The 25,383-nt window shown below is 42.2% G+C and overlaps 1 protein-coding gene across 6 annotated transcripts in view; it reads left to right on the top strand.

Moving 5' to 3' along the window:
* The window catches only part of MED15 (mediator complex subunit 15), a 107,909-nt gene that overhangs the window by 8,434 nt on the left and 74,092 nt on the right, over positions 1 to 25,383 (top strand). For 3 of the 6 annotated variants that reach the window (XM_074206626.1, XM_074206621.1, XM_074206620.1), the window contains exon 1: positions 8,550 to 8,707. The exons of 2 other annotated variants lie outside the window; for them this stretch is intronic. In XM_074206626.1, coding sequence (XP_074062727.1) covers positions 8,640 to 8,707 — 68 coding nt within the window. In that variant the 5' untranslated portion in view covers positions 8,550 to 8,639. Of the gene's footprint in view, positions 1 to 8,546; positions 8,708 to 25,383 lie in introns of those variants that run through there. One more of the 6 variants, XM_074206625.1, reaches the window with a different exon arrangement.

The following is a 25,383-nucleotide window of genomic DNA, read 5'->3' as shown; positions in this document are numbered from 1 at the left end:
CTCCCATCTTACAGAATTCAACCATCTCTTCACTCCGCACCCCTCTACATCTCCCTTTGTGTCTTTTCCAGCAGAGGGCTCCCACAGTCATCTGAATTCTCTTATTTTCAGTCTTTTCTTACCTACTGACTCTTGTTAATCCTGTCTCCAAGCATACTTGGACCTCAGAAAACTTCATCCATTTCACACTGATCAGCTATCTTCCTTTATTATCTCTCCACTCTTTTGTGACTAAACTCCATTTTTTTTGGCAGTTCAACTAAGTTTTTTACTTTTTCTAATTATATGCAAAGGTAGTTCTCAACATCATCCTTTTGCAAGCTTTTGAGATCCACATTTTTCTACCTCCCTCCCTTCCCATCCCCTCCTCCCCTGGTAGTGAACAATCTGATCTAAGTTGTATATTATACAATCAAGTTTAATATATTTTCATATTAGCCACGTTGTGAAAGAAGATTTAGAACTAAGGGGAAAACTACGAGAAAGAAACAATATAAAAGAAGTTTTAAAAAATGAACATAGTGTGCTTTGCTCTAGACTCAGACTCCAGAGATTTTTTGGTTCCCCCCCCACCCCGATATAGATGACATTTTCCATAACAGGTCTCTTAGGACTGCCTTTGATTACTGAACTGAGGAGAGAAACTAAAACCATCATAGATGATCATCTCACAATGTTGCAGTTAATGTTTATGGCGTTTTCTTCCTTCAGCTCAATTCCCTCAGCATCAGTTCATGAAAGTCTTTCCAAGAATTCCAAAAGTCCACCCACTTATGATTTCTCCCCCCCCCCAACTGTGTTTCTTTGTAATTTATTTTTTCCAATTACATGCAAAGGTAGTTTTCTACATCCATCCTTTTGCAAGAGTTTGAGTTTCACATTTTTCTACCATTCTCCCTTCCCTCCCCCCTCTTCTTGGCAGTGAACAATCTTTATAGGTTGTCTATATACAAAACTGCATAACCTATTTCTATTAATCATGTTGTGAAAAAGGAATTAGCTGCTCATGATTTCTTACAGAATAGTACTCCTTAACATTCACATACCATAACTTTTTTGGTCATTCCCCAAATGAGGAGCATTCCCTCAATTACCAATTCTATGCCACTATGAAAAGAGATGCTATAAATGTTTGTATAAGTGAATCTTTTCCCCTTTTTTTAATGATCTCTTTGGGATATAGACCTAGTAATGGGTATGCACAAATTGTTTGCCCTTTGGGCATAGTTCTAAATTGTTCTACAGAAAAGTTGGATTAGTTCACAATTCCATCAAAAGTGCATTAGTTGTCCCAGTATTTCCACATCCTAACATTGATCATTTTCCTTTTATAACATTTTAGCCAATATGATAGGTGTTAACTCAGTTATCTTCACTGGCATTTTTCTAATCTCTAATCAATAATGATTTGGAACATTTTCATATGACTATAGAAAATTTTAATTTCTTCATCTGAAAACTTACTATTCATAGCCTTTGACCATTTATCAGTTGGGGAATGATTTGTATTTTTAAATTCATCTCAGTTCTCTATATATTTTAGAAATGAGTCCTTTAATCACAAACATTGTAAAAATTATTTCCCAGCTTTCTGCATTCCTTCTAATTTAGTTGCATTGGTTTTATTTGTGCAATTTTTTTATTTAATGTAGTCAAAATTATCCATTTTGCAATTTATAATGTTCTCTATCTCATTTGGTCATAAATTTCTCCTCTTTCCATAGATCTGACAAATAGACTATTCTTTGTTCTCTTAATTGGCTTTGTGTCTAAATCCTGGACCCATTTCAACCTTATATTGATATAGGGTATGAGAAGTTAGTTTAGTTTCTGCCATACTATTTTTCAGTTTCCCCAGCAGGTTTTGTCAAATAGCGAGTTCTTATCCCAGCTGGAATCTTTTATGAAAAAGTAAATTACTAGACTGTTTCTCCCACTGATCCATTTCTCTGCTTCTTTGCCAATACCAGACAATTTTGATGACTGTGACTAAATTTCTCGAGGAGGTAGTCAATACATCTTGTGCTTCCACTCCTTGACTCTACAGTCTGGCACTAGACTGAAGTTGTTCAAAAGTTGCCAATGCTATTTTTTTTTATATTTTTATAAGGCAATGGGAGTTAAGTGACTTGCTCAAGGTCACACAGCTAAGCTAAGTATTACTGTGTCTGAAGACAGATTTGAATTAGGTCCTCCTGACTCCAGGGCTGGAGTTCCATCCACTGTGCCACTAGTTGCTTTTTCTTTTTTTTTTTTTAAAGGTTTTTGCAAGGCAAATGGGGTTAAGTGGCTTGCCCAAGGCCACACAGCTAGGTAATTATTAAGGGTCTGAGACTGGATTTGAACCCAGGTAGTCCTGACTCCAAGGCTGGTGCTTTATCCACTATGCCACCTAGCCACCCCGTCCAATCCTTTTTCAATGGACAAATCTGATGGGCTCATCTTTTCTACCTTTCTCTAGCCTTTGACCCTGGAGATCACACTCTTATCCTTGATGAGCTAGGCTTCTGTGGCTCAACTCTCACATAACTTTTCTCTTGATTGCTCTTTTTGAGTCTCCTTTGTTGGCTCTACATTCAAGACATGCCTACTAATGGTGAAGGTTTCCCATGTGTTCTATTTTGGACTTCCCTTCTTCCTCTATACTATTTCACTTGGTGACCTCATCCCATGAGATTGAATTATCTTCTCTATGCTAATTGTTCTCATATCTAACTATCTAGCCTTTACATCTCTCCTGGCCTCCAGTCCTATGTTACCAACTGCCTTTTCATCTTTCTAAATTGAATGGCCCCTGGACTAAACATCTTAAACTCAAAATGTCCAAAATAAAACTCATTATCTCCCCCCCCCCAAAAAAAAATTCCCCTCTTCCTAACTTCCCTAATACTGTGGAGGGTACTACCAACTTCCAAGTCCCCTTGGTTCAAAACCTTGGTGTTATTCTCAGGTTCTAATTCTCTTATCCATCTAATCTGCTTTCCCATTCTGTTGATTTTTCCCTAAGTAACATCTGGAATAGATGCCCCAATCTTTCCTCTGATGTAACCCTTACCACCTTTGTCTAGACTCTTCTGGTTGGTATCCCAATCTCTTCCCCACTGGGAATTAATACTCAATCATTACAATGATTTTCCTAAACCAGGGCTGTTCAAAATGCAGCCTTCAGGCCACAAGTTGGCCACAGGATGATTTTATGTGGCTCATCTGTGGGTTTACTAAATGCTTCAGTGAATGAAGCTGAGTTATCACAGAGCTCCCGCTAAAATGGCAAATCAAAATATATTGTCTGTTTCAATAAAAATTTTTCAAAGTAAGGTTGGACAGCTCTGTCTTAAACTATAGACCTCCCCAGCCTCTGCCTAATTTAATAAACCTCAATGGATCCCCATCACCTCCAAATCAAAAGTAAAATTCTCTGTGACTATTAAAGCTCTCATAACCAAATATTGTCTGCTCCCTTTCTACTCTTTTTTGCATTTCATATTTTTCTACCACTCTCCCTTCCCTCCCCCACTTCTTGGCAGTGAACAACCTTTATAGGTTGTCTATATACAGTACTGTTTAACCTATTTCTATTGATCATGTTGTGAAAAAGGAATTAGGGTTACATGACTTGTCCAGGATCCACATAGTTGGTAAGTGTCTGAGACCAGATTTGAGCTTAGGTCCTTGCAACTCCAGGACTGGTATTTTATTTGCTATACCACCTAGCTACCCATATCTTTCCAGCCTTCTTGGTTGTTTGTCCTTCATTCTCAAAGAAGACCATGACATCAGGGAGGGGATTCCATGACATGCACATGAATTGGATTTGAATAAGAGGGGGCTGTAGTAAGTCACCAGTCTCACTTTCTCCTCCAGAACCACCTAGGTCCAGTGCCTGGATAGGAATCAGGTTGACTGGACATGGCCCTGGATGAGAGGCAATTAGGGTTAACTGACTTGCCCAAGGTCACACAGCTAGTAATTGTCTGAGGTTGGATTCGAAGTCCTGTCCTTCTGACTCCAAGGCCAGTGTTATATCCACTGTGGCATCTAGCTGCCCTTTCCAGCCTTCTGAAACTTTTCTTGTCTCCCAGAGTTCTGAATTTCAGTGACATTGGGTTATGTATCCTAGACTGAGCACAAGTCCCTCCTTCTTTGGTGTCCCTAGTCTAGTTCCCTCAGGGCCCTCGCTGGTCTTGGCAGACATGCTTAGCTCCAAGTTCCTCCCTTTATCCAGTCTCCCTGGCTGCTCACCGAGTCTGGGGACTCCCCCCTTCTTACCCCCACTTTCTTATTTCAAGTTCTAGTTAAAAGTTCACTTTCTGCAAAAAGCCTTGTCCAGTTCCCCCTCATCTTAGTCACTTCCTCTGAGATCATCTCCCATTTAGTCTATATGTGTCTTGTTGGTACAGTTTGGTACACACTATCTTTCCTGTTATAGTGTGAGCTCCTTGAGGGAGGGACTGCGGGATTTTTACCTTTCTCTGTATCCTGAGGGCTTAGCACAATGGTTGGCACATTTGTGGTTTGGTCAATTTAAATCAATGTGTTTGTTAGCCTCCCTCTTAAATCCAGCAGTTTATCTCCTACACAATATGGTCTCTGTGTGTGTGAGTGGAATTGTAAAGTGGCAGAATCAATCCTAAATAAGGTCCAGTGGTATCCCGGTAAACATTTAACGATCGGCTTTCTGCCTCCCCCCCAAGTCTATATAACACATTTTAAAGTTTAATCAGCATTATTAACATTTCCTCCACCACATTCTTAAGTTTACACAACTCATAAAAACTAGAAATTCAACTCTGACTTGTGACATTTGCCCAAATCTGAGGTAGAAATGCTCATGTTGAAAATTGAACAACCAGTTCTCAGGACAAATTGTCTCTAGCCCTCCCTGAGACCTGAACATCTCAGATCTCTTAACTGTTCCTTTCTATGTTCTGACTAATCATCACAGAGACCAATTGTCCTAAGGACCTCTTGTGAAGCATTGCTGTGTCTTATAGTCTTGAGGAGCAAAATGAGGAAAAATTCATCTAGTCAAACTCAAGTGACTTTGCTCCTCGCTTCTTAGAATTAGAAAGAATCCTGGATTCCTGCCTCTTGAGTCAAAATACAAAAGTTCAAATCTTGATATTGACAAATCATTTAATCTCTTTGGGTCTCAGTTTCCAAATCTGGAAAAGGAGGCTCGTTTCTTCTAGCTCTGAATCTAGAACTCTATAATCTTTTTTTTTGTTGTTGTTTTGTTTTGTTTTTAGGTTTTTGCAAGGCAAATGGGGTTAAGTGGCTTGCCCAAGACCACACAGCTAGGCAATTATTAAGTGTCTGAGACCCAATTTGAACCCAGGTACTCCTGACTCCAGAGCTGGTGCTTTATCCACTGCGTCACCTAGCCGCCCCTAGAACTCTATAATCTTGACCAGCAAATTATGAAAAATGTCTCCTTCGGGTAGCCTTCCTCACCTTCTCTAAATTCCAGTGTTTCAGGTATAGTCTAACCTATAGAACTGCTCAGATTTTTTTTGCTCAGATAAGGGAATTTACTTCCATTAGTTATAGTGAGGCTCCCCCCACCCTTCTCCCATGTAGCATGACAGTGTTATGTGCAGACACATGTAATCTCTTCTTTGCCTGCTCTTTTTTTGTTTGTTTCTTTTGCAAGGCAATGGGGTTAAGTGACTTGCCCAAGGTCACACAGCTAGGTAATTGCTAAGTGTCTGAGGCTGGATTTGAACCCAGATCCTCCTGACTCCAGGGCCAGTGCTCTATCCATTGCGTCACCTAGCTGCCCCTACCCCTGCTCTTTTTAGTTTGGATTCTGCTTAACGGAATTAGTTCCTTTTCTTTCAATTATCTTCTTCAATCTTGCCTTCTGTTTTTCTCTTAAGTATTCAAGTGAAATCTGCTTTCTCTTCTTTAATTTTTGTTCATTAGTTGAAATTTCTTTTCATTTTCTGTGCCTCTTCCTAGAAAGGATTTTTTTCTTTTATTTTCTTCATAATTTATCTTCCCTTCTGTCTACTAGGATTTTATTTTATTTTATCTATGGCCTTTACACTTGCTTAGGTCTTCTTTAGGATTGCTGTTGGCATGAAAGCTTTGGGGTTTTCTATCTAGTCTCTATGTCATTGAAATCGTATTTGTGAACTGCCTAGCGTATATAATATAATGGCATATAATAAACATCATGTAAAAGCTTATTCCTTTCCTCTGCCCTTTTTATGTTGTGGATCTTACCCCAATCCCCTTTACCCCTTGTGTCTCACTCTTAACAGTTCCTGTACAATAAAATTATTGGCCCAATCTAAAATTCCCCCCTGTCCCTTTATTATTAATTTTTGCTATTATCAGCATCATTTCCCCCTCACTGGTCATGCACTTTCTTCCCTGAATCTACACTCTTCTACTCTTCTGGGTATCAGTTGCCATTTACCTTTTCCTGGGTAGAATGAGTAGTCTTTCTCTACCCCCAGATCCCTAGACTATATGGTCTTCATCTTTCTTTATAGAATATCTCTCTTCCCAGAGAGATTATCATAATACTTCTCCCCTTGCTTCAATTCTTCCTTTCACTTTCTAGTTCCTACTCCTATGGGCTCTCTTCTTCCTAAGAGATCAGAGGAGTTATTTTTCTCTATTGCTAACCTTTGAATTTAATCCTGAACATCACATTTTTCAGTCTATTCTTTCCCTCTTCTCTCCCCTTTTTTTTTGTGTCCTCCCTTACTTGTAATTTAATTTCACAAAAAACCCAATGGTTCACCTATAGGCCTTGCATTCATTGTGAGGTTTTAGTTCCTGATGTTTCCACTCCTTTCTCCACCATCACTTGTATTTGCCTTTTGCTTTCACCTTTGTATCCTTCACTTTTAAAAGAGAAAATTCCTAATGGCCTATTGTCATTTTGTTGTTATTTTTATATATATGGTAATAGGTCACTTTAGCTTATATCCTTTCTTCTTCAAAACACAAGATTCTATGGTCTCCTAAAGTTTCTAATGAGTGCAGAATAGTTTTATGTTATTTGAATTTCCTTTGTATTTGAAAGTGTTTCTCCCTTACTTGAAGGGTTGGTTGTTTACTGCTATAATTGTTAAATTTAACCATATCTTGTAGTTTTTAGTTTTCCACGTTCAGAAGTTCTGTGAAGTTTTATTGTTTATTTGTTGCATTATGGTGTTGTTTTTTGACTGAGAGACCTTTATCTTTGTGCATTATCTTCAAGATCAATGTTTTGCTTTTAAAGAGATTGTGTTTTAACATTTTTTTGCTTCTCTTTTCTCCGGATTATCTTTTGTTTATGTATATTTACATTTCAATAAGTTTTTTTTTTCATTTTTATTGTGCTAATTATTTCTATTGGGCAGGGTTTAAATTCTTATTTCTTTTTTTGAAAACATTCTATTATGCCTCCTCAGAGAGATTTTTTTTTTCTTCCTGAGGTCTTTGGTAACTTAAGTGCCATGCTACACATGGAGGGTGGCTTCCCTGGACTTCAAAGCCATCTCAGCCATGCCAGGCAATTCAAATTTATCAAGTGTCAATTTTTATACTCAAGTAACCAGGTCCCCGGCCTTGGAGTCAGGATGTAGCCTCGGACACTATAGTTCTGTGTGACCTTGGACAAGTCACTTCAACCCTGATGGTCTAGCATCCAGGGTCATCTCCAGTCCTCCTGATTCTTATGGCTCTGGAGGAGAAAATGAGGCTGGTGACTTAGCACAGCCCTCCCCCACTTAACTGTGCCACGATGAGGATGAAGAAGAACACATCATCATCACCCCAGTGACTTGGGGGGGCAGGGGGATGTCAGGCTCTTTCCTTCAGTCACACAGAGGTGTCTTCCCTTTCTCAATTCTCTGCCTGGGCTCTTGGGGGAGAGGGTGTTGCCTGGGGGTACTTGGGTTTTCTCTTGCCCAGGAAGGGATGGCAGGGCAGAACTGTTCCGTGGAGAGCGGGCTTGTGCGTCTGGTGGGCTGCCGTTGGGGGCGCCGGGCTTGGAGGCCCGGGGTGACTCGGGGGTCTGCCGATTCTCGGTGTCGGCCCCGGGGGGCAGCGGACAGGGCGTCTCCATTCCGCGGTCGCGGAGGCTGGGAAGGCAGAGAAGCCGGGGTGCCCTCGCCGGCAGCCGCCCGGACCTCCGTGGCTGGGAGGGGGCACCGGGAGCTGGCAGACCCCGTCTTGGGGACCCGACTGCACCGCAGCAGTTTCTGCGGAGAGCGCCTTTGGGAAAGGGCGGGCGGGAAGCCGGGGGTGAGGCGGAGCGGGCTCCTGGCAGGCGTGCCTGCTGCGCCCCCGCCCAGCCCGGCTGCCTCGCCTCTGGGCACTGCCCTCCCCCCAGAAGCCAAGCCTGGGGGAGGGGGCTGGGGCTCCCCGCACCCCGCAGGGTCAGGCCGCGCCCTCCGGGCCGGGTCGGGCTCAGGCTCCTGGGCTCGCCCACGTGCCGCAGGCAGGACTCCAGGTCCCGGCAGGCCGCGGGGGCGGCGCAGGCGCACTCCCAGCCCCGGCCTCAGCGCCCGGGCTTCCCTTCCGGGTCGGGCTCCTCGGCCCGGCAGCTTCCGGGTCGGGCTGCTGGCAGCGGCGGCGGCGGCGGCGGCGCCCGGGGCGAGAGGCGGGCGCGGAGCGGAGCCGAGGCCGGGCCGGGGACCATGGACGTCTCGGGCCAGGAGAGCGACTGGCGCAGCGCCTCCTTCCGCCAGAAGCTGGTCAGTCAAATGTGAGTAGGGGAGCCGCGGCCCGGCCGTCTGTCAGCGCGGCTCGGACCCGGGAGGCGGAGGAAGGCCGGGGCCGCCCCGGGCCGCCGCCGGGGGTCCGCAAGGGCTGGCCGGGGCAGGCGCGCGTCGGGCCGGCTGTCACCCGCGGGCCCGCCCCGGCCCCCGGCCCCCGGCCCCCGGCCCCCGCGGGGCTCGTGGGGTGCTGCGGCGGCTCCGCCCCCCGGACATCCCCGCCCCGCCCCGGGCCGGTGACTCACGGCCGGGCTATGCCGGGACCCCGCGCCGAGGGGGAGGTGGGGCCCGGCGGCTCCGGGGCCCGGGCTCGGGGCGCCCCCGCCGCGCCCCGCCGCTTCTCTCACGCCTTGAGACCGTAGGCAGGGCCTGGCCTCCCGCGCCCACCTTGTGCCGCCGGCCCCCGGGGGACCACCCAGAAGCCCCGGGGAGGCCACTTCCAGCCCCAGCCGGGTGCCTGCCCCCGCCCGCTCCTGGAGCCCCCGGGGCGGGCCCCCAGGTCCTGCGCCCCGCGCCGGGCCGGCCGGCCTCCTCAGAGCCCTGGTGACCGCCGGGGCCAGGCGGGGCCAGGAGCTCCGGAGCCCACGGCCGCGCGTGGCTCAGGGGGAGCTGGAAGCCAGGTGCCCGACTGGCTCCCGCCCCAGGTGGGAAGCCCCGGGAGGAGGGGAATCGGTAATAATAGCTGTCATTGATGCTCTTTATGATTCTCTCCTCTCATCTTCACAGCACCCCTGAGAGGGACCTCTTCTTATATTATTCTCCTCATTTTACACATGAGGAAACTGAGGCAAACTGAAGTGGGGATGGGGTGAAGTCTCAAGACCGATGGGATCTTGCAGGACAATGAGGTTTTTCCCATTCATGAGATTCTAGGGTATGAGGGAAATGAGGAAAACATTCTTGATGTCCAGCCCCCTATGGCCTGCTTGCCCCTGGGCCTAAGCAGCTAAGAGGAATTGAACCCAGGTTTGTCTGCCCACAGATGAGGGGCTTTACCCTGGCAGCTGCTTCCTCATCCTCCAAACTCCCTTCCCTTGTCCCAGACCTTCCTGTGACTCAGCACCACTTACTAAATCAAGTCCAAACTGGCATTTAATTTAGCAAGTAATTATGAAGTGCCTAAGTTACTATTGTATATATCTGTTTTCTGGCCCTTGGGTGAGGCGAAGGGGAAAAGAGACAAAGAGGAGTCCCCTCCACTCCAAGGAGCCTGGGCTCAGCCAGAGGACACGAGGAAGAAGAGCACTTGCCAACTGCCCGTCTTTGTAGGACTCACTTGAAATGGCAGGATGAAGGAAACCTGGATCTAGCCAAAGTGGTCTCCGAAGCTCACTCTCAGGCCTCCTTCATTTGCTTAGTGATGTGATTGGATCCATGCTGGATCTAAAACCTCTGATCCTTTTCTTGTGTCTTCAGCACCTAGTCCATCTCTGGCAAAGGCTTGGTCGTCGCTTCTTGACAGGATCTTTTCTGTCTTCGTGCTCTCTCCATCCTGTCCCTTTCTCTAGAATGGACCCCCCTCCTACCACCACCTAGAAATCCTTCTATTCCACCAAGCTCCAACTATGCCATGCTTCTCCATGACTTTATCTCCTCAGATGGAAATCTTTCATGCCTCCTTGTGCTTACTATAGTTTAATTTGTTATGATAACAGCCAGCACTCATGTAGTCCTTTAAGGTTTACAAAGCAAGCTGCTGGAGGGCAGGAACTATGGTTTATTTCATTTTGAGATCCCAAACCAATCAATCATTCATAAAGTTATTAAGCATCTACTAGGAACTAGGAACTGTGCTAAGAGCTGTTGATACTAAAAGGTAAGAGAAAGCCCCTGCATTCAAGGAACTTACAACCCAATGGGAGAGAGACTAATTAACAGAGAGAAGACTTTCTATTGAAGGTTGGATTTTAGGTGGTCCAAAGGTGAAGCAAAGGAGAGAGAGCAGTCCAGGCATGGGAGATAGCCAGAGAGAATGACCAGAGGTGAGAGATAAAGTCTCTTGTTTGTGGTACAGCCAGGGGCCCTGGATCAAAGAGGACATGATTGAGTGTGAGGTATAAGACAGGAAAAGGAAGGGGACTAGTTTATGAAAGGCTTTGAATACCATACCACAAGAGCATTTTGTATTTACTCCTCAAGGCCATATCGAGTGCCAGGTGACACGATCAGATCCGTATTTCAAAAATCACATTAGTGACTTGGAACGGGGAGAGACTCCAGGCAGGGAGACACATCAGCAACTATTGCAGTAATCAAGGCCTGAGGTGATACAGATCCACACAAGAGTGGCAGTTAGAGGAGAAAAGGGGGTATTCCAGAGATACTGTAAAGGTAGAATGGTCAGACCTTGTCTATAGCTTGTATTTGGGGGTGGGATGGGGGGAGGGTGTGAGAGACAGTCCAGAAAGACTCCTATGTTATGAGCCTAGAGAAGTGGGAAGATTTTTTTTTGGCCCATCCATTAATAGAAAATGTGGGTTTAGGGGAAAGATAAATGATTTGATTTTAGATATATTGAGTTTAAGATGTCTACTGGACATCCGGTTTAAGATATCCAAAAGGCAGTTGGAGATGCAAGATTGGAAATCAGCAGAGGTATTGGCTTGAGTATTATTGTTGGTACTAAATAACTCTTTTAAAAATAGAATTATTTTGAGAACAGAGCATGGGTCATAACAGAAATCAGTCCTTGGGTTATTGTTTTAGAAATTTTAACTTTATTAGGAGGGGCAGCTAGGTGGCACAGTGGATAGGGCACCAGCCCTAGAGTCAGGAGTACCTGAGTTCAAATCCGGCCTCAGACACTTAATAATTGCCTTGGGCAAGCCACTTAACCCCATTTGCCTTGGAAAAAAAACCCCTAAAAAAAACCCAAATAACTTCATTAGGGAGATTTATGTGCTTTCAGTTTTTAATATGAAAAATAGAGAGGTAGTCTGCAGAAGTCAACAGTTAATTAATTCCAAACCTCTTAGTTTGTTTCCACGTGTCCACGTGATTCTCCTCGAACACCCCTAATTAACAGCCTGGACCTAGAACACCCCTAATTAACAGCCTGGACCTAGAACACCCCTAATTAACAGCCTGGACCTAGAACACCCCTAATTAACAGCTTGGCATGGGAGTGATATGAAGAATTTAAAAATCACATATAAGCCCCTGGGGTGCTTTGCTGCTCGAGTAGCTATGAAACTTTGACTCTAAGGTCCTCTTTGCTCACAATATGGGGGATACTGTGGTTTTGATTGAATGGTAGAGAGCAGATTGCTGATTGTCATTCCCCTGAAGGCATCCTGCCCTAGGAGGATGGGAATTAATCATGCCAAGGCTCTGGGAGCAGTTGAATTTTAAGTGATTTTTTTTGGTTGTTGTTGTCTTTTGTTTGTAATTATCTTTGTTTCCAGATATATTTCTTCTTTACCTAGGGAGCCATCTCTTATTACAAAAAAGTGAAAAATAAAACAAAAGCAGTTCAGCAAAAGTAAACAGTAAGGTCACCTGGGTTAAGAGAGCATTTGCAGTATTCCACATCCATAAGACCCTTTGCCTTTTCAGTGAAGATACTAATTATTTTTTAAAAGTGAAGGAAGAATCCTGGTAGATAGCCAGTAGGTAGCCTGTGGGAGGGGGGAAGCAGTGGTGGGTGTACTCTTCTGAGGATGCTTTTGGAAAATGCTGAGATACTAAAAGAAGAAAGCTAGTAAGAGAACGGAGACTAGACCTGGTCTTAGGCAATGTGCTGCAATGTGCTGCTCAGTCACTCAATGATCATTTTGTATTTCCCTTCTCTTTGCCAAGCTCTGTGCTAGCAAACATAAAGGGAAATAAATCTTAATTTCTACCCTCACAAACTACTCTTATGGTTGTAGAGAAAGTAACATGGGGAGCCAGCTAGAATGCAGAATGGGCAGCAGAGTGGGTCTGGGGGTGAAGAGAGAGGAGTCAGAAGGCTTTGTTGCAGATTTGGAAACTCTTTAAATCTCATTTGGAATGGTGGGTGGCAGGATTTAAAGAGATGAGAAGTGATGAGTTCATCTCAGCCAGGAGAAATAGCCTCACCAAAGGCATGGGCAAATGAAATCAGAGTATTGATTGTATATCTTTTGGGCCTCATTTATTGTTTCCTCTGATAGAATGTCATCACCTTGAAGCCTGGGTCTGTTTTATTTTTCTCTCTGTATGGCCTGTGCCTGTGCCTGATTGTTGATAGGAGGCATGGTGTGAGATGAGGCTGGAAAGGTATGTAGGTGTCAGATAGATTGGCATCCATCCTTAGACTATGCCTTCAGTGCCAATAGAAAAGTTCAGAAGAGGGGAGGGAAGGATTAATTCTCTCTTGGACATGTCTTGTTCGAGATGCCTCTGAGATCCTTCTACCTGGAGATGGCCAGCAGGTACTTGATAACCTGAGTCCTGACACTTAGGAGAGACTTTATGGCTAGATATATAGATTTGGGAGTCCTCTGCAAAATGATTAGGGTTGAACTCACTGAAGTTGATAGTCACCAAGGAAAGACAGCAGAAAAGGTTCTAGAAGGCTTCTTGGGGATGACCAAGGTATCTTTATATGCTGCTAGTGAATGTGAGGAGATGAAGACCCAGCAAGGAAATGGTCAGAGAAGTGAGAGGAGAATGCTGAGAGAGCAGTCTCACAGAAACCAAGGGATAGGAGCAAGAGGAGATACTCTGGGCAGTTGAATGGTTGACAGCATTCAAGGAGAGGAAGAACTGAACAACCTAGGCCTTTGTACCTAGCATGGTAGTGTAGTACGGAGAGTGAAGGGGACTGGAGGGAAGCAGAGATTTAGACTAAGGAAGCCCAGCTTTGAGCCCTCCTAGAAGATTTGAGACCACTCTGCCTGTAACCCCTCTGAGGCTCACTGAACTCTAGTAAGTAGGGATGAGAAGGAGGCTTGTACCATCCGCCCCACAGGAAGCATTTTGAGGGAAGTATTTTGCAAAGCTTAATTTGCTTCCATACATGTAAAGCCGCTGCTGTTGTAATTATAGGTGCTGCTCATGATTATCCCTTCCGGTGTTAGGATAGGCTGCGCTCCTGTCTGTAGAGCTCCTGTCTCGCCAGGCTAGGGAAGCCGAGAGTCCACATAGCACAGCATGGTGGAGATGACTGAGCTGAAGTGCCCAGATCACACATCACACACACTTTAACAAACATTTTTAATATTTACTTCCAGTTACGTGTAAAATAGTTTTAACATTCATTTTAAAAAATGGTGAGTTTCAAATTCTTTCCTTCCTCCTCCCCCCCCCCCCTTGTTGAGAAGGCAAGCAATTTGAGAGAGGTGCTTTAGTTGTACATGTGCAGTCCTACAAACTATATTTCTATGGGGACCAGAAAAAGAAAAAGATGGGGAAAAAGTCTGCTTTGATCTGCATTCAGATTCCATCAGTCTGGAGATGGAGAGCTTTTTTCATCCCAAATTCTGTGGAATTGTCTTATGTCATTGTACTGAGAATAGCCAAGCTGGTCACAGCTGCTCATCCCACATACTACTGTTACTCTACACAATATTCTCCTGGTTCTGCTCATTTCACTTTTATCAGTTCATATTAGTCTCGCCAGGATTTTCTGAAACCATCCTCCTGCTCATCATTTCTTTTGGCATGATAGTGCTCCATCACAATCCTATACCACAACTTGTTCAACCATTACCCAATTGATGAGCATCCCTTCAGTCTTTGCCCCCACAAAAAGAGCTGCTAGAAATATTTTTGGGCATATAGATCCTTTTTCTTTTCTCTGTGATCTCTTTGGGACAGAGACCTACTTGTAGTTGCTGGATCAAAGAATGCTGCACAGTTTTAGTCTTTTGAACATAGTTGGTTGGACCAATTCACAACTCTACCAATAATCAATCTCTCTCTCTCTCTCTCTCTCTCTCTCACACACACACACACACACACACACACACACACACACACAAGAACAGTGAGGAGACTGCCAACCAGGTTGAGAGGCATATATTAGGCCAGACTCAGCCCTTGGCTTGCTGACCTCCCACCTAACAATGGTTTCACAGTTTTAAGTGGGGGGGAGAGACTCAAAAGAAAAATATTTTGTGAACCCTGAAAATCATGTGAAATTTTGTCCACAAATAAAATTTTATTGGAATACAACTATGCTTATAATAGTTTGTGTTGTCTCTGGCTGCTTTTGCAAGAGCAATGCAAGATAACTATTCACGAGACCTTCCATGTGTGGTGCTCTGATTGTTTAGCACTCCTTTAACACTCTATAAATTGTATTTTGGGGTGTCATGTGCATTGCCATACATTTTATTTAACAGCACATATTGATCTTGTCAAAATGAGAAGGGGGGGATAATTGCAATTTTTTTGAGCTTATAACCAAGGTCGATTTTTTTTTTCTAAATGAAAACCCGAACCACTTTATAGCTGTGGAAATTAGTTTTTGCTGCAGACTTGATAGTGTTTCTTAATGAATTCAGCCTAAAAGTACAAGGCAAAATAGCACTTACCTCAAAACTTCTACTGCAATAAACTCAGTTCAACAATGGCAAATGTTACTTAAATCACAAGTAAAGTTGAGATACATTATATACTTCCTGAGCTGCTCAAGATGGAAATAAGAAATAAGATAAGATCCCTATTGCTACACAGATTTTCAGAGAGTCTGTTTTCCAAAGTCAAACTCCCATTGTGACAATGTTTTTCTCAATCCAAATACAGAAGAAATTTCAAAATTCGTTTTAGCTATGCTATTAAGGAGCTTCTACCTTACCTTCAGTTAGAGTTGATTAATCTGTAATATAATGATGTATCAAAAGCCAACTATCAAGAGAAGACTTCTATAAAATTCTAGAAAGACCTTGTAAGCAATGGGGACAGCTAGGTGGCACAGTGGATAGAGAAAGCACTGATCTTGGAATCAGGAGGATGGGAGTTTGAGTCTGCCCTCAGACACTTGACACTTGCTAGCTGATGACCTTGGACAAGTCACTTAACTCTAATAGCCTCACATCCAGGGCCATCTCCAGTAATCCTGATTCATATCTGGTCACTTTACCAAGATGACTCTGGAGGAAAAAGCAAGACTGGTGACTTAGAACAGCCTCCCCTCACTCAAATCCAATTCATGTGCTTGTCATGACATCATCTCCCTGCTATCCAGGTCTTTGGGAATGAAGGATAGAACAACATCATCATCATCACATAAGCAATGAATATGCTTAATTAAAATCATATGCTTTTGTACTGCTAGAAGTATATGATAATATTTTTATCTATTTGAAAAGACTTTTTTTTTTTAGGTTTTTGCAAGGCAAATGGGCTTAAGTGGCTTGCCCAAGGCCACACAGCTAGCTAATTATTAAGTGTCTGAGGCCAGATTTGAACTCAGGTACTCCTGACTCCAGGGCCGGTGCTCTATCCATTGTGCCACCTAGCTGCCCCTGAAAAGACTTTTTTTTTTTTTTTTTTTTAGTTTTTACAAGGCAGTGGGGTTAAGTGGCTTCTCCAAGGCCACACAGCTAGGTAATTATTAAGTGTCTGAGGCTGGATTTGAACTCAGGTCCTCCTGACTCCAGGGCTGGTGCTCTATCTACTGCGCCACCTAGCTGCCCCATGAAAAGACATTTTCAAAGATGAAATGTGTAAAAACAGATTATTATAGATCAGCATTAACAGATGAACATTTACATTTGATTTTGATGATAGGGAACATTTAATTTTGAACTCCAGTTAAGCAAAATATCAGTTCCCCAAAAAAGAATTCCATTCTGTTCTCTTATTAGTAGGACTGTATTATGAAGAGACAAAACATTAGGTCTGTATTACCAAACATCCTCAATTATATTTTAAATTTTGTTGATAGAAATTTTATGGAAATTTGTTTTTTGATATTTAAGTCACTGCATAATATCCTCAGTTTTATCTATTGGCCACAAAGTCTAAAATATTTACCATTTGGCTCCATACAGGAAAAATTTGCCAGCTTACCTAACCTACCAAAGCACTGTGATGTCAATAGGCATAAGACTTAAGTTGGAGAGGATTTGGTTAATTAATATCACACGTTTTCTGCCTTTCTGCTCTCAAGATCCTTTTACACTCATTTTTTTTTTTTTGGTTTTTCGCAAGGCAATGAGGTTAAGTGACTTGTCCACACAGCTAAGTAGGTGTCAGACTCTATTTGAACTCGACCTCTTGACTCTAGGGCTGGTACTCTATCCACTAAGTCACCTAGCAGCCCCTACATTCTTTTTAAGTTTTTGCAAGGCAAATGGGGTTAAGTGGCTTGCCCAAGGCCACACAGCTAGGTAATTATTAAGTGTCTGAGACCAGATTTGAACCCAGGTACTCCTGACTCCAGGGCCGGCACTTTATCCACTGAGCCACCTAGCTGCCCCCCACCTACATTCTTTTAAAAAAAAAATTTTTGTTTTCCTAACAACATGCAACAAGTTTTCATCAATATTTTTTCTATTTTTCTGTATTTTTAAAATATTTTTATCCAACTACATGCAATGATAGTTTTTACCAATTTTTTTTTGCAAGATTTTGAGTTTTACAATTTCCCCCCATCAGAAAGCAATCTAATATAGGCTCTGCATGTATAATTAGGCAAAACTTAAATTAATATTAATCTAGCTGTGAAAGAAGAATCAAATCCAAACAGAAGGGGAAAAAGGTTAGTGAAAAAATGACATATAATACATAAAACAGCTTTTAAAAACTGAAGATAGTAGGTTTTGATCTGCATTTAAACTCCACAGTTTCTTCTCCGCACTGGATGGCATTTTCCATCACAAGTTTTTAGAATTGTCTTTGATTATTGTACAGCTGAAATGAACAAGTCCATCATGAATGAGCATCATCCCATGTTGTTGTTAGTATGTAGAAAGTTCTTCTGGTTCTGCTCCTTTCACTCAGCATCAGTTCATGTAAGTCCTTCCAGACTTTCTGAAATCCCATTCCTCAAAATTTCTTACAGACAACAGTGTTCCATCATATTCATATACCACAACTTGTTCAGCCATTCTCCAGTTGATGAGTATCCCCTCAATTTCCAATTCTTTGCCACATGAAAAGAGCTGCTGGAAATATTTTTGTACTTTTGGGTCTTTTCCCCTTTTTTATGATCTCTTTGGAATACACCCAGTAGTGGTATTTCTGGGTCAAAGGGTATGTTTTGTTGCCCTTTGGACATAATTCCAGATTGCTCTCCAGAAAGGTTGGAAGATCCTTTTATTCTCCTAAAAATTATTAAGAACCCCCCACCAAAAAATGTTGTTTATATGGGCTGTTACCATTATTAGAAAGTAGTCTTGATCTAGAGAACTCTTTATTTTTTTCAGAGGTGAAAGTAGACCCATGGTCCCCCAAATGTTAAGTAGTCAAACTTGAACCTTGGACCCTTGGTTGCATGGTGCTCCCTCATTTCTTGTTGGAGATTGTATGACTTGGATGCTTTAGCATGGAAGTTTATGATCTTCATCCCAACCTCGGTTGGTCAACCTCTGGGTACAAGTTGGCTGATATTTGAGTGACAAACACATGGCTTGTTGCAGGACTGTACTCAAAGCTCTAAAGTTAATGTCCCATTGGTACAGTTTTAGAGAGGCAAGTGTTAACTCTAGGCAGCTACAGGAACCAAAGAGAATCAAATCTCAGAGTCAAGATAGATCATAATGATTGATCATCTACTCATTTTGCCAAGCACTGGACATATAGAGTCAACAGGCAATTACATCATCATGAGATATAATGGGAACTCTAGGTTTATGACGAGAAATAAGCATACATGTGAAACCCCAGTTCGCATTTAGTGCAGAAACTTGCATTTTTGTAACAGTAGAACAAAGAGAAGAAGAGATCCCAGATGGTTCCATCTAAAGGGGGTGTGCCCAGTGGGGGGGAGGTGAAGTAAAGGTAGGAAAAGGACAAAAGCCCTCCCAAAGGGGAAGGAACAAGGCCACAGCAAAACCAGTTTCTTTTCCCTTGAGAACTTCTAGAGTATAAAGATAGGAGGGTCTGCTCATTTCCAAGGATCCATGCTACACAAGCAGTTATCCAGTCTAGTATAGACTGACTAGTGATGTCTTGACTCCCAAGAACTTACAGGGAGTCCAGTTTGGGATACAAATAACACATGATAGCAGTGGTGGGTAGGGTTGTGCCATCACATTCAGGGCCTCCTGTATAGAATGGGTCCAGTGTTTTTGGAAAATAAGGCATCTTAAAAAGACAATTTCAGGGTACCCCTTAACATTTCTTTTTTATTTCGATCTGACCGATTTTTTTATTCTATTTGATATTTTATTTGTTTTACAATTATATACAACAGTAGTTTCTACCTACCATTTTGTCAGGTTTTGAATTTTACAATCCCTCCCCCCCAGAAGGCAGTCTGATAATCTTTGCATTGTTTCCATGTTATACATTGTTTTGTTTTGTTTTTTAGATTTTTTGCAAGGCAAATGGAGTTAAGTGGCTTGCCCAGTGCCACACAGCTAGGTAATTATTAAGTATCTGAGACTGTATTTGAACCCAGGTACTCCTGACTCCAGGGCCAGTGCTTTATCCACTGTGCCACCTAGCCGCCCCCATGCTATACATTGATTGAAATTGAATGTGTTAAGAGAGATAGCATATCCTTCAGGAAAAAATAAAATATTAGGGATAGCAAAATTGTGTAGTATATAAGATACTTTTTTTTTAAAATGAAGGTAATAGACTTTGGTCTTTGTTCAAACTCCATAGTTCTTTCTCTGGATACAGATGGTATTCTTCATTGCAGACAGCCCCAAATTGTCCCTGATTGCTGCACTGAAGGAATGAGTGAGTCCATCAAGGTTGGTCATCATCCCCATGTTGTTGTTAGGGTGGACAGTGTACTTCTGGTTCTGCTCATCTTGCTCAGCATCAGTTCATGCAAGTCCCTTAACATTTCTTAACAAGTCAAATGAGACAGCTCCTTCCCCCAGGGAACTTACATTTTTATAGGCTGGAGGTTCTTAACATGGAGTCTCTGAAATCGTTCTGATAGCTGTATTTCAATGCAATTGGTTTTCTTTCTAATCCCATGTATTTTGCTTTTTGAATTTAAAAGCATTATTCTAATAATCATTAACATTTATAGTTCTTTAAGGTTTACAAGGCACTTTTACCCCATTTTATCCTCATATTTCAACCTGAGACAGATGCTATTACAGCTACATTATAGATGAAGGAGTTCATAGACATCACCAAACGGACAAAATAAGCCAGGACACAAAAAAAGGCTAAGCACCCTTGTAATAAGGGGAGATGATAGCTAGAATAGAGAGGGATGATTGGGCCAGGGACTATGGTAATAGGGAATCAGCAGACATAACTTTTCTAGTAGCAATGGAAATGTTTATTTGATTCCTGTGCTCAGAATAAGAGGTGGGGTTGTGAGTAGGGACATATGTGTTCATGGGACTTTGGTCCTGAACAAGTGAGCTTTCCCTTCTTCTGGAAGCAGGTCCCCACCTGAGCAAGATGACGTGTTGGAGGGAATAGTCTAGTGCCAACCCTAGAGCTGATAGATGAGTGGAAGTTCCAAATTGTGCTCCAGAATGGTCAGATCAGTTCCAAAAATGAAGGGACAAACTTTCTCTGTCACTTGGAACCAAGGTATCAAACTCACTGTCACCCTGGCACTAAATTAGGATGTAATTGGGGAATTTAACAAAAATAAATCAAAGTACAGTCAGTGTAAGATGTGTTCATTTGTGATTTCCTAGTCAGTATACAGCTGACTAGGCACACAGCATTAGTATATATTACATATACTTCAATACAGCAGTTTGAATATGACCCCATGTTCTGGAGGGCCAAGTGGGAATCCTGTGGGGAGGTGAGGTAAGTGGTGACTGGTAAAGGTGGAATACAATCTGAAACAGGCATCCAGAGGGCTGCTGCCTGTTTTGGCATGACCCTTGAGCTAAGAATAAACCATTTGCTCAAGGTCATACAAAAACAAGCAGCAGCCCCTGATCTAAAATATTAAAATAATACAGTCTTGACTTCAGATGAGTAAAGACTCCTTAAAAAGACTATCACTTTGGTTATTTCAAACATTTAAGGAACAATTGGTTCCAATTCTATATAAACTCTTTGGAAAAATAGGTGAATACAAAACTCTGCCTAACTCTTTCTGTGACACCAATATGGTGCTGATACCTAAACCAGGAAGAGTTAAAACAGAAAGAAAATTATAGACCTATCCCCCTGATGAATATAGATGCAAAAATCTTAAGTAAAATCTTAGCAAAATGATTAAAACAAGTTATCACTAGGATAATACATTATGATCAAGTAGGATTTATCCCAGGAATGCAGGGTTGGTTCAATATTAGGAAAACGGTTAGTATACTCAATTATATCAACAACAAACCTATCAGAAATCATATGATCATATCAATAGATGCTGAAAAAGCTTTTGACAAAATACAGCACCCATTCCTACTAAAAACACTGGAGAGTGTAAGGAATAAATGGTTTGTTCCTTAGAATAATAAGCAGTATCTATATGGAACCATCAGCAAGCATTATATGCAACAGGGATAGGCTTGAGGCATTCCCAATAAAATCAGGGGTGAAACAAGGATGCCCATTAGCACCACTACCATTCAATATCCTATTAGAAATGTTAGCCTCAGCAATAAAAGAGAAGAAAAAGAAATTGAAAGAATTAGAATAGGGAAGGAGGAGACAAAACTCTCACTCTTTGCAGATGATATATATGATGGTACCTAGAGAATCCCAAAAAGTCAACTAAAACACTACTAGAAATAATTAGCAACTTTAGCAAAATAGCAGGATATAAAATAAACCCTCATAAATCCTCAACATTTCTATATATGACTAGCAAGATACAGCAGAAAGATAAAAAGAGAAATCCCATTCAGAGTAACCTCAGACAAAATAAAATACCTGGGAGTCTACCTGCCAAGGCAGACTTTTGAAAACAGTTACAAAACTCTTCTCTGGCAAATAAAATCAGATTTTTTTTTTTAGGTTTTTGCAAGGCAAATGGGGTTCAGTGGCTTGCCCAAGGCCACACAGCTAGGTAATTATTAAGTGTCTGAGACCGGATTTGAAGCCAGGTACTCCTGACTCCAGGGCCGGTGCTTTATCCACCGCGCCACCTAGCTACCCCATAAAATCAGATTTAAATACCTGGGCAAACATCAACTGTTCATGGGTAGGTCAAGCTAATATAATAAAAATGACAATTCCACCAAAACTAAACTACTTCTTTAGTGCCCTACCAATCAAAATTCCAAAAAATTACTTTGAGTTATAGAAGGTTGTAAGTAAATTTATTTGGAGAAATAAAAAGTCAAGAATTTCCAGGGATTCAATGAAAAAAGGTGCAAAAGAAGGTGGCATAACCTTACCAGATCTAAAATTATAAAGCATCAGTCCTCAAAACTGCCTGGTATTGGCTAAAAAATAGAATGGTGGATCAGTGGAATAGACTAGGGGCAATAGCAGGAAATGATTATAGTAATCTGCTGTTTGATAAACCCAAAGAGTCCAGCTATTGGGAAAATTGGAAGTTAGTGTGGCAGAAACTTAGATTAGACCAACACCTCACCCCCTATACCAAGAGGAGATCCAAATGGATATAGGATTTAGACATAAAAAAACAATATTATAAGCAAACTAGAAGATCAAGGAGTAGTTTACCTGTCAGATCTATGGAAAGGGAAACAGTTTATGAGCAAGGAAGAAGTAGAGAACATCATTCAAAACAAACTAGATAATTTTGATACATTAAATTAAAAAACTTTTGCACAGACAAAGCCAGTGTAACCAAGATCAAAAGAAATGTAGTAAATTGGAAAACAATTTTTGCAACTAGTGTTTCTGACAGAGGACTCGTGTCTAAAATATACAGAGAACTGAGTCAAATTTTCAAAAAAAACCAAGCCATTCCCCAATTGACAAATGGTCAAAGGATATGCAAAGGCAATTTACAGCTGAAGAAATCTTACTTATTAGAGAGAAATGCAAATTAAAGCATCTCTTAGATACCACCTCACACCTCTCAGACTGGCCAATATGACCAGAAAGAACAATGATCAGTGTTGGAAGTAATGCAGGAAATCTGGGACACTGATACTTTGTTGGTGGAGCTGGTGAACTCATCCAGCCTTTCTGGAGAACAATTTGGGATTATGCCCAAAGGGCAACAAAAATGTGCCTACCCTTTGACCCAGCAATACCACTACTGGGTCTATACCCTGAAGAGATGATAAAAAAGAGTAAAAACATTGCTTGTACAAAAATATTCATAGCAGCCCTGTTTGTGGTGGCAAAGAATTGGAAATTAAATGAATGTCCTTCAATTGGGGAATGGCTTAGCAAACTGTGGTATATGTATGTGATGGAACAGTATTGTTCTGTTAGAAACCAGGAGGGATGGGAATTCAGGGAAGCCTGGAGGGATTTGCATGAACTGATGCTGAGCAAGATGAGCAGAACCAGAAAAACACTGTCCACCCTAACAGCAACATGGGGGTGACGTTCCACCTTGATGGACTTCCTCATCCCTTCAGTGCAACGACCAGGGACAATTTTGGGTTATCTGCAATGGAGAATACCATCTGTATCCAGAGAAAGAAGCATGGACTTTGAACAAAGACCAAAGACTATTACCGTCAAATTAGAAAAAAAAGTTATATTATGTAATTTTACTATCTCATACTTTATTTTTCTTCCTTAAGGATATGATTTCTCTGTCATCACATTCAACAGAGATCAATGTATTACATGGAACCAATGTAAAGACTAACAGACTGCCTTCTGTGGGGAATGGGGGGAGGGAAGCAAGAATGGGGGGAAAATTGTAAAACTCAAAATAAATAAAATCTTAAAAAAAAGAGAATATCACTTTGGGAGAATTTGAGCAGAAGTACAATAGAATCTGTAACTGGGAGGGAACTCTGAGGACTCCAAGAATGTCATATAACTCAGTTCCATCATTGTACAGGTGAAGATTTCAAAGCTTGCTTCACAGACTCTCTTCCCCAATTCTGGCCCTCACACCAGGGGACTTCATGTTGATAATCCCTCCAATACTCCTCAGGTCTTCAGCTTACTTCTCATGACCTCCATTGTACCCAGGCTGCATACAGAGATGGCATCATCAGCTTCTATCTCAAGAACTCTGAAACTCCTTTATCTGATTACAATCTGTTGGGATTCCATCTCTCCCTCTGCTTTGCAGCCCCACCCTATTGTTGTGACCTCTCAGAAATCCAACCCTAGGCCCTCATTCCTTCACTCTCCTCCATTCCCCAGCTTGATCTCTTGCTTTAAGTCTACACTGTCCTCTTCTCTGGAGTCCCTTCTCCCCTTAATATATTACAAGCTGCAGCCATGGATCACATCCACCATTGCTGCTGAATGGAGCAGAAAACCCTGAAACCAATCACTCCAGCTTTATATATTCTGAACTGGGCCCTCACTGCAGCTCAGCAATCCATGTACCTCTTCCTCCATAATTGACTCACTCTCCCACCTTCCACAGCAGCTCTTCCAAACCTTTTCATCCCTCTTTCAACCCCCTATGACTCTCCGTCCTCCTGCCCTCTCAGCTGAGAACCTGGCCTCATATTTCACTGACAAAAATTGAGACCCTTCACTAAGAGCTCCCTCTTTTCCCCCTCCTTCTCAATTGTCTTTCCCGGCTATCTCCTTCTTCAACCTTGTCTCACATGAACAGGTGGCTCTCTCTTCTTGCCAAGGCAAACCCCTGTACCTGCACAGGTGATCCTATTCCATCCATCTTCTCTAGCAGATCATCCCCTCTTGTCATCCCTCTTTCTCATCAGTCTTCAGTCTTCCTTAATTTTCAGTCTATTGACTGCCTTATCTCTCTCAACCTCAGAAAAGCTTCACCTGATCCATCTTTCCCTAATGACTGTCTACCTTCTCATGACTAAGCTTGAGAAATCCTCCCGATCTCCCCTTCACTCTCTTCTTAACTTTGTACGCTGGCTTCTAACCACATGAAATTGCTCTCCCACATTACCAGTGAACTCTTCAGACCTTTTGCCAGGCTTTATCCTTCTTGATCACTGTCGATCCTCTTCTTGATATTCTAGGTTTTTCTGACACTCCTCTCTCCTGGTTCTCCTATCCTCTCTGACCTGTTTTTCTTGCTCTCTGTTGCTGGATTTTCTTTTCACCCAGATCAAATTCATACACCTTGGATATCTCCAAGTACACTCTTCCTGGGACCTCTTCTTTCTCTATACCATTTTATTTGGTAATGTCATAAACTTCCATGAATTCGGTTATTACCTTTATGCTGAAGACTTTCTGCTTTATTTATATAGTCCTAACTTCTCTCTCTTGACCTCCATTCTTGTTTTCTCTCTGCCTATTGAACATATTGAACTGGGTGTTCTACTTTAAATTCAGTATGTTCAAAACTATAAACTCTTTTCCTTCAAACCTTTCCTTCCTTTCTTCCTGGTTATTCTTAAGGGTGCCATTTTCTTTCCAGTAACCCAGGCTCACAACCTTAGTTGTGAATTCTCTCTTAGTCTTTGTGTGTGTGTGTGTGTGTCTTCCATATCTAATCAGTTGTCCCTTCCTGTGTTTCTAATTTCACAGCCTCTCTTGTCTATGCCCCCTTCCTTAC

Source organism: Macrotis lagotis, chromosome X (assembly GCF_037893015.1).
Source record: "Macrotis lagotis isolate mMagLag1 chromosome X, bilby.v1.9.chrom.fasta, whole genome shotgun sequence".
Classification (NCBI taxonomy): Eukaryota; Metazoa; Chordata; class Mammalia; order Peramelemorphia; family Peramelidae; genus Macrotis; species Macrotis lagotis.
This window is presented reverse-complemented; position numbering and strand designations above follow the sequence as displayed.